At 53.9% G+C, this 9559-nt stretch overlaps 1 protein-coding gene and 1 long non-coding RNA gene across 7 annotated transcripts in view; one reads left to right on the top strand and one right to left on the bottom strand.

Moving 5' to 3' along the window:
- Window positions 1-3569, bottom strand: part of LOC140848556 (uncharacterized) — a 44895-nt gene extending 41326 nt beyond the window's left edge. Inside the window, exon 1 of the long non-coding RNA XR_012129647.1 lies at window positions 3370-3569. This is a non-coding gene — a long non-coding RNA (uncharacterized lncRNA). The remainder of the gene's footprint in view (window positions 1-3369) is intronic.
- PEBP4 (phosphatidylethanolamine binding protein 4) overlaps window positions 1-6249 on the top strand; it is a 219125-nt gene extending 212876 nt beyond the window's left edge. For 5 of the 6 annotated variants that reach the window (XM_037024740.2, XM_017653887.3, XM_037024743.2 and 2 more), the window contains one exon: window positions 5975-6249. In XM_037024740.2, the coding sequence (XP_036880635.2) occupies window positions 5975-6129 (155 nt within the window). In that variant the 3' untranslated portion in view covers window positions 6130-6249. Of the gene's footprint in view, window positions 1-2877; window positions 2948-5974 lie in introns of all 6 variants that reach the window. The other variant, XM_037024742.2, reaches the window with a different exon arrangement.
- The last annotated feature ends 3310 nt before the right edge of the window (window positions 6250-9559 follow it).

The following is a 9559-nucleotide window of genomic DNA, read 5'->3' as shown; positions in this document are numbered from 1 at the left end:
TGTGGACTTTCAATCAATGGGTGTGTTTGTGTGGGGGACACACCCATACACACACATTCATGAGCCACACACATGCCACACTCAGATCCACACTTTCTCACACCCCCACATTCAACTCCATCAGGCACCTCTGTGAGCACCATGCCCACAAGTGGCAACCTGGGCATCGACATCATCCCAGTGCCAGGCAGGTAGGAGCACTTATGTGCAGCCTGTCCACCAGCCTGTCCTGCCCGTCTCTGGCCTTCTCCGTGCCTGGCTGCCCATACGTGGGGTGGGCAGGACAGGAGCCATTGCCCTCCCCTCCCAACCTCCCCCTATCCCCCAGGCAAATGAAGAAACTGAAGCCCAAGTGGCTTGGCGGACCAAGAGTCCACATTTAATAGCAAATTAACTGACTTCTGGGGCAAAGTGCTTTGAATGTACAGCCACCTCACCCATGTTCCCTCTCCCCGCACCCAGACCACCAGACTTCTGGGCCCTGGTGTGGGGATGGAGGGGGAACAAGTCCATCCTGCTGCCCTGATGTCCAGGAACAGCGGCCGCAGTGCCCATGGCAGTGCACACATGCCCTTCTGGAGCAAGGCTATGGCCGATCACCACATGGTAGCCGAAGCTCCCAGGGACCTGTGGTCTGTGCCATGCCACACCTCAGCCACCTCGTCCAGAAGTGTCACCAGCGGCTTCACCACCTCACACCACACTTGCAAGTGAGCCAGGGAAATCCCCTCTCTGTCCCACAAGATGACACGCCATAGCTTGCTCCAGAAAACCCGCCAAGGCCATGAGCCCAGGATGGTGCCCAGCACCAGGGGAGCTAACACCAGGCTTGGCTTGCTGCCTCACTGGGGCAACCTTGGGGGCCTGCAAAAAGACTGCTTCTTGCAAAATGGGGTGGGAGGGTCAGAGATTTGCCACACTCACAGGGGCCAGAGAGGAGAGATAGGCAGAGATTTGCCACACAGTGGGGTTTGTCTTGCTTGTGGCACTTAAAGGCCTGTGGGGCACTGTGGGTAATTGAGACAAGGGGCATCATGGGGAAATGTTTGAAAGCACAGGCCAAAGGCACAAAGGCAGAAGAGCTCCAAGCAGCGTCCACAGTGGGGGACAGTGACGAGGAGGGACTGCAGCCAGGAGGACATCCGCCAGGCCTGGTGGCAATGAGGGAAAAGCGCATGGTGTAGGCAGAGGTGGGAAGGGAAGGGCCCCTGCCTGGAGACCAACACACACAGAGACTCAGCCTACTGCAAAACGGCCCCTCCCACACCCTCCACCCCATCCCGCCCACCATGACCTCCCATGGCGGTTCACCTGGCCAGGCCCCAGAAGCCCCCAGGGCCCGAGCCCTGAGTCACTGTGTGGACTTGTGTCAGGCAGCCCTCTTTTGCCTCTGAAGGGCCCCACCCACCTGGCAGAGCGGGTAGGACTGGGGGTCTGGCAGCAGCCCAGATGGGGCCATGCTGGGCAACTCTCTGGCAGGCCCCTGGCTAGGGACTGCCTACAGTCTCCACAGGCCCAGGCAGTCTTCTTCAAGAAGCAATCCCCGGGCCTGCCAGACGCCACCGTCCAAAGCAATGCTGAACAGATCATCAGAAAACCACAGATAATCCCCAAATTTCACCCAGAACTCCAGCCAGCCGACATTCCCACCCAATCCTGGAATTGATAACTGCGAACTTAAACTGACAGCTTTGAGCCTCCCCTCCTCTGGCTCCCTTCTCCACCGGCAGGCCCAGCCCCAGGACACTGCAGAGGACCTGCAAGCCACTTACTGGTCATTAGGAATTGCAGGTCTGCTCTCCAGGGGAGTCAGGGTCCACCCCTCTCACCTCGGGAACTCCCAAGGCATACCCGCCCTCTGACACACCACCACTGCCCCAAAGTCAAAGTAGTCCCCTCTACCTCAAGCCTCTCAAGCCAGCAGGATTCACCACTCAGCAAATACTCTCCAGGAGTAATTGGATGTGATGGAACGAGGGCTTTTCAGCTCCTGAGTGGAAGTCTCTGGATGTCATTTAATGGCACAAAAAATAAAAGGCTCAGGCCTCCCGCCTACCACTGCCAGGACATCATTAATCTCAGCAGAAAAGCTTCAGCGCTTCTATCAGTGCGACCAGCCCTACGAAGAGCCAGACAAATTACAGACCTGAGCCAGGCACTCGGCAGCCGGTTATTAGGCCAGTGTTGGATTTTTTTTTTCCTCAGGGCCATGGTCCCTGATCAGAGGCAGTGGTGCTCCTGCCTGGATTAGGGGCAGAGGCCAGGGAAGGGGACAGCCGCCTTGGGGGACAAGGTGGCTCCGAGCCAGGTGCCCTGGGCCCCAGCAGAGGCTCAGGCAGGCAGCTCACCGGGGAGGCCAACCCCGAGGCTCAGGATCTGGCCCCCCAGAATGAGGGCCTCCCTCCCAGTGGGGGCTTCCTGGGCTCAGAGAGTGGCACCTGGGGGCCAACGAAGGATCGAATAACAAGTCAGATGGGAAACGTCCCTGAGCCAGAGAAAGGACCCACAGGGCAGGCTGTCCTGTACACTTGGGAAGTCTTAAGCATGGGCCTGCTGGGGGTAAGCCCTTCTCTGCCGGGGGCTGCAAAACAGTGCTACCAGTCAAGGCCACTCTGTGAGGGCCTATCAACCCAGTGCTAATTGTCTTATATTATGAATTCATCAAGGGCATCAGTGGGACCAGATAAAGCAACCCCCACACCAGGCAGACACCAGGAGGTAGCTGTCAGTGTGGGGGCCCTGGACCCCAGGGTCTGAAGTTCCCTTCAGATAAGAGGGTCCCCAGGCTAGTGGAGGAGCTGTCCGCTCCATTGTCCCTAGTCCTATAGGGGAACGGGAGGGGCTGACTAGGCGGTGCATCGCTGTCTCTGTCTCTAGGATGCCTGTTTAACCCTAGTAGGCCCGACGGGACTGTCAGTGCCGTGTGAAGAATGGCTTCCAAACAGCGGTGAGTCAGCCCCACATATGTGGGGAGCTGAGGTGGGGAGAGTGACCGTCATGACCTGCCCCAGGGCCATCCGCAAACATTCCAGCGGAGGAAGTCTCTGGAACTCAAGTTCAGGGGCTGAGTCTCTGGAGGCTTGAAGACCCTCTTGCAGTTGCTGAGAACAGGCCTTTACCCGCCTCCCCCAGTATCAGCAGAGACCAGGCCCACAGGAGCAGCTCAGAAACCCCCAGAGGCTTAGATAAGGTTGCCTAACTCCCCTCTTGGCCCAGTTCAAGAACATCTGTATCATCAAACATCTCTCATCACTGGCATCTTCCCTATCAGCACTGGCTAGGAGATGAGAGAATGGCCTCTCAGCACAGCCACTGCCTGTGATTTTGCAGGACAGGAACAACGCCCCCTAGGGTTGTGCAGGGACCAACCTGCAGCTGCGATGCAGCGATGCTGCCCTGAGGGGCCCAGGCCTCTGTGCTCCAGTCGCTGGCTGGCTCAGGAGCGGAGCGCGTCAGACACCCTCCTCCAGCCTCCCTCCAACCCAGGTTTCCAGCCTGCCTCCGAGGCCTTCAGAGTGCCCTCATCCCAGGAGGAGCCCATCCTGGGTGGGTCCAGGGCACAGGGGGTGTGGCCTGAGCAAGACAGCAGCACCACCCTCTTCCTGCATGGCCCCAGCCTCCTGGCAGCCCAGGGGACAGAGCAGTGCCCTACAGGATGGGGCTTTCCTCGGCGTGGTGGCCACAGAAGCCACAGCCTCCAATCTCCCCATTTCTCCCCACATACCCCTGAGGGCCTGACTCACCCCTCTTCCTTCTAGAACTTGTACAGGGTCAGTTCCTCTCCCTCTTTGTGGCAGGAAACGGGGGTGTAAGGAGTCACAGCCAAGCCAGGGGAGGAGGCAGCAGGCGGCTGGCAGCTGGAGGCCCTGCAACTGCTCTCCCGAGAGACAGGGCTGATCTGAAGAGCTGCCAGAGAAGCCCAAGAACCACAGGGTTGTTGGAAGTTGGGCTGGGCTGGAGCTTTGCAGCCCCTGGAGCACTTCAAGCTTAACCAGGAGAAGTCTTCTGAGCTGGGGGAGGGCAGTCTCGCAGAGGGGAGCATAGTCTCCCTCAGGGCACAGGGGATTTCTTTCCCCCAACTTGCCCTGATCTCGTGATGAGTTTCAATTCCCTCCTTGTCACCCAGCTTCCTTCTTGCCCTACTCAGTGAGGAAGGCCCCCATGTCCCCATGCCTGTCACACACCAGCTCACCCATGAGCCCTTTCCCTGGCGTGCACCTGCACACATGCACGCAGGTATGCATGCGCATGCACAGTTTCCCAAGGTCATGATACCACGATTCTTCTCCAGCCAGCCAGGCTCTCTGGGTGCAGACACCATGGCCAAGCCAGCAACCCCTTCGCCCTCCCCTCCTAGTGGAAGGCCCCATGGCAGTCAGTCACAAAGCAGAGCCTGGCCACCCTGCTACCAATCTGAGTATGCAGTCTCCCAGCCAGACAGGATTTGAGAGAGCCTGAGGAGGCCTTTTCCCCCATCACTGCCCTTAAGAGGCATCCTCCCCAGAATCCCTTGTGTCATTCTCCCATCTGTGCCCTGGGGATAAAAATAGTCTTCCCTTGTGAGGATTAAGTGAATGAATATGCATTGAGTCCCCAGAACCCTGCCTGGGCCAGAGGAAGCACTATGTAGGTCTGCTATTGCTATCATTATTATTATTTGCACTATCGTTATTATTTGTTCCTTTGAATTAAAAAGTGTCCTCTCCTTGAGAGTATCTTTGAAATGCAAACAGCCCCTGGGGGAAGGGGTGATAAATGGATTACCCAACACATCAGTGGACTTGCTTTCTTTGCTGTTAAAAAGGTGGTGTGTGCAGACAGAGAACCACCGTTGGGCAAGTCCCTCCCCGTATCCTCTCTGTGTATTAGGAACTACTGCTCTCCACTGGCCCAGGCCATATCAGCCACTGCCCAGCTCTGCTAAGCAAGGCCTTCGCCAAGAAATCCCTCCACCCAGGGAAGGTTGCTAGGTTTAGCAAAGAGAAAAAAAGAGGAAAAAAAAAAATCATAGGATATCCGGTTAAATTTGAATTTCAGATAAACAAGGAATAATACTGTAGTCTAAGTAGGCTTCATACACTATGTGGGATGTACTTACACTAACAAATTATTTGGTGTTTATCTGAAATTGCAAGTGAACTGAGCATCCTGTAATTTATCTGGCAACCATCCCCCAAGGGTGCCTGAGGCCCCGGGTTTGGGAAACAAGAGCATGGGAGTATGCCTCTGACCACTTCCCTCAGCCTCTGCCCAGAGCCCAGGGCTGTGCCCTCCTTGCCCGACTACTAGGCCTGTTCACACCTGCCCCAGAAGGTGCACCTCCCCCATGCCCCGTGTCTCCTCCTCTTGAGAAGGGGCCCCTCAGCCCTGGGCCCCGGCCTGGGAACATCCGGCATGCAGTCCACCGCCTCCCAGGATTCAGGTGCACAGAGGCAGGGGAAGCAGCTCTGGCATGTGCCCTCGACCTCTGCTACAGCATGGAAGTGGTTAGGAAGAAACCCCGTTTCTGGGCTTTCAGAGGAGGTGGTCAGGGTTCTGGGGAAGAGACTGAAAGAATGACACAGACGCTCGCCTTCTCAGGCCTGGCGGCCCGGTGGCCAGATGCAGAGAAGATTGAGGCCTCAGGCATGGGGTCTGGAGAACCTGTGGGAAAGGCATTGTGGGGAGGGCAGAGGAAGTGGGCAGCCCACCTGATTGGGCATTTCCTCTCTGCCTGTGAATGAGAGGGCAGAGTTACTAAAGAAAGGACTGGGACGGCAGCCCTGACTCCATCCATACTCTCCTCCCATTGTCCTGTGGGGAACAGCCCCTTCCCAGGTGCTCTGCTAATACTAGGGGCTCCCCTGCAGCTAGGAGCCAGAAGGCACCCCCAGTGGCCAAGGTCTGCGCTAGCTATGCTCACTACCCCCAGCGGCCCACACTCCAGGCCACAGTTCCCTCTCACCACCTCTCCGTGGCCTCTTTGTCCTTTCAGGCTCTTGGAAAATGGACAGTTTTCTGAACCGCTTCCACCTGAGCAAACCTGAAGCAAGCACCCAGTTCATGACCCAAAATTACCAGGATTCATCAGGTCTCCAGGTTCCCGCAGGAATGAACAGGGAGTCCAAGAGCAAACCCAGACAGAGATGACTGCCTGCCAGACCTCAGGCTTCTCGCTGCAGGAGGTGGCCATCACCTACCACCAACCACTGGGTATGGAACCCCTTCTCTTCCAAATTAAAACAATAAATCATCCAGGGTGCTTACTGATTGGATGTTTTGTTTCTTAACCTGTCCTTCAAAAACCAAGAAGAAAGCAGCCATTGTCTGGTACTGGGGCCTGGGCTTTCCTGTACGGGCTGGTTGGGGAAGTGGGGTGGAGCAGATGGACAGGCAGGAGGTGGGCATCCCTGGCCTTGAACCATCACTGGGGCACTGTATGACCTTGAACAAATCACTTATCCTCTCTAAAGTTCTGCTTTCTTTCTCCGCTGTGAAACCAAGGTAGGAAGAAGAGGCAGGGGCAGTTGGTTTACCACTGTGATCCTTTCCACTTGGACATTCAATACCACCCATTCAACAAATATTGCCACACCTGGTGTGTGCCTGGCCTTCTGCTGGTGCTGGGGATCCATGTGTGAACAGGGCAGACAGGACATGAGACTTGCTTCCTGGAGCGAACAGTCCAGCACAGGAGGCAAAGAGTCATCACAAGACCGTAAGCAAATTACACAAATGTGACAAGTGACATAAGGGTCTAAAGGGGACCTGCTTTGTGATGGAGAGCAGGTGGTAAAGGTTCAGGCAAGGCCTCTCAGAGGAAGGGGCTCAGAAATGAGGTAGGGATTACCTGTGAGTGGGGACAGGTGGTATATGCCGCACAGATGGCACAACACCTCTGGCAGAGGCCTGAGTTGCATCTTGCAAGAAATGAAAGGCCAATTGTGTGGCTCCAGGACAGGTAGGCAAAGACCAACATGCCAGGCCTTGAAGCCAAGTTAAAGTTTTGGATCAGACCATGACAGCAATGGGGAATCATTGAATGGTAAGTATACTGGAGGGGTGAAAAGGGCATAATCTGCTGTGTGCTTTTCAAAAGCCCCGAAGAAACTCCTGTGTCTGCACAGAAAGGATTTTCAGCATCTGACCAGTGGTCCTCTGAAGGGACCTGGCTTTCCCACCCAAGGACTTCTTGGACACACCTCTTTGCTACAGGCTCATTCACAGGCTAAATCTGGCTCCTCAACCCACCCACCCCAACCCCTCAACATGTCTTCTACTTAGTTTCCTTCTAAGAGTTAATAACCCCCCTCTCTTTGGCTAGAATGCCAAAAAATGGTGAATGAAAAAAAAATGGTGACTCATGTGTGCAAAGTGCCTCGATATCCCCAGATGAAAGGGGCAGGCTGCCACTGAGCACAAGGCTATTACCTTCTTAGAGCTGTGCCCCACATTAGCTGGAAGGCAGAGGGGTCCAGCTGAGCATACTCGAACTGAGTTGGAAGATTTTAGTGGCAGGATCTAAAGGGCACAACAGGGTAGGAGATGCCACTTGTGCAGGGGCTGGGCAGTGGAAGACGAGCACATAGGTTTGGCTCCCTGCCTAAGTGATGGACATCAGATTCTTACTCTGTCGAAGGGCCTCCTCTAAGGCCGACCCAGGCCGTCAGAATTCCTACTAGTCCTACCCTGCCAGGCAAGGCTGTCAAAACAACTAAAAGCAGAAGTAAAAGGAATGTCCATTTGCAGTGTCATAGAAGGAAAGCAGCCCCGGAAGGGGCTTGCTGGGCTCCTGGCAGCCTCTGCCCCACCAGGCCCCAAGTGTGACTGGCAGCTCGGGTTGGTACCCAAGCCGGGGCTAAATAGCAGGTCAGCTTACTACAGCAGCCCCACATTGAGGCACATCCTCCCCTCTTCTGCTTTTAATTCCTTGTGGCTAGCATGTTTATTTTGGGTGAGGAAAAAAAAATCGGATGTTTATCCTTCGAGGAAATTATCGGCTTGCTTTCCTTCCTTTTTTTTCCCCCTTCCTTTCTTTTCCCCTGATGTTTTGGACATTTAATTCAACTGCAAGAGAGACTCCCACCCCTTGACCCCAAAATGTGAAAAAAGGCCAATGCTGGCCAGGTTCTAAGCTGAAGCAGCCCTGGCAGGCAGTCCCTGAAAGCACAGAGAAGGGGCTCCCAGTGGCAGGGAAGAGAAACCTGCAGGCAGGGGACCCTGGGGAAGGCCCCTTGACTCAGCTCTCAGCCTACAGCAGGCTTTAGGCCTCTTGCCCCTTTCTTATTTAATTCTAGATGAATAATAGTTGACATAATATTATAATAGTTTCAGGTGTACAACATAGTGATTCGACACTTATACATACATTACAAATTGCTCACCAAGGCAAGTGTAGTTACCATCTGTCACCATCCCAAGTTAGTACAATATTATTGACTATATCCCTGTGCTGTACCTTTCATCCCCATGACTAACTTATTTTATAACTGGAAATTTGTATCTCTTGATCCCTTCACCTGTCCCTCACATCCCCTCACTGCCCTGGCAACCACCAGTCTGTTCTCTGTATTTATGAGTCTGTTTCTGGGTTTTTGTTTGTTTGTTTTTTTGTTTGTTCATTTGATTTATTTTTTGGATTCCACATATAAGTGAGATCATATGGTATTTGTCTTTCTCCGCCTGGCTTACTTCACTAAGCATAATACCTTTTCTTTTCACTGCCTCCTCCAGGAATAAACAAAATGAGCAGGCAGATTGCTTTGAGATCTCTGATGAAGCAGCTAAGAAAAATGCAAGGAGCATTAGTGAGCCCTTTACAGGAATAAGGAGAATTGATACCATGATTATCATCATCATTATCAGGTGCCATTTGTTGAGCACTTACTGCATGCGAGGGACATGGTGCCACACATCTGACCTGTGGGGATCTCATTTAATGCAGTGCTGCACTGCTTCACAGCCTACTGGCTTCACAAGCAATCTCACTCAATCGTCACAACAACCGAATAATGTGGGGTTGTCGTTCTTTTTTTATAGATGAGGAAACTGCCATTCTGATAAATTAAGGAATCTGCTCCCTGCTCCATAACTAGTAATGATGGAACCTGGTGTTAACTAGCCTTCTCACTGTTGGTACTCAGAGGTAGATAGGACCCCAATTTTACTCTGGGCTACGTAAACTGAGTCCAGAACTTCTATTTATTCAGGGGCTAGGAAAGCCAAGAAGGAAGGCCAGAAGTTCCAGAAGATTCAAGGGAAAGTCTGTGTCAAACATCTTCCCTTTCCCAGCTTCAGCTATTCTCAACCAAGTGCAATTTGTGGGGAGAGCCTGCTCCTGGTCACTCCTCGCCACTACCATCACCCACTCCCAGGCAACTACCCCAACCACTTCCCACTCCCAATGCATTTAATGACCGCTCTCCCTCCTAGAACTTCACCTGAGTGGTAATTGCTTGCAGGAAAGGGAAAGAGGGGGACAAGGAGGGAAAGCCGTACAGGAAGGTCTCTTAATGCTCACGGTGGTGGTGGTGGTGGTGGGACCAGTGGTTAAGGCAGAGCAGCCATGGGGTAGGAAGAA

The sequence above is a fragment of the Manis javanica genome, chromosome 3 (genome assembly GCF_040802235.1).
Source record: "Manis javanica isolate MJ-LG chromosome 3, MJ_LKY, whole genome shotgun sequence".
Lineage (NCBI taxonomy): Eukaryota > Metazoa > Chordata > Mammalia > Pholidota > Manidae > Manis > Manis javanica.
This window is presented reverse-complemented; position numbering and strand designations above follow the sequence as displayed.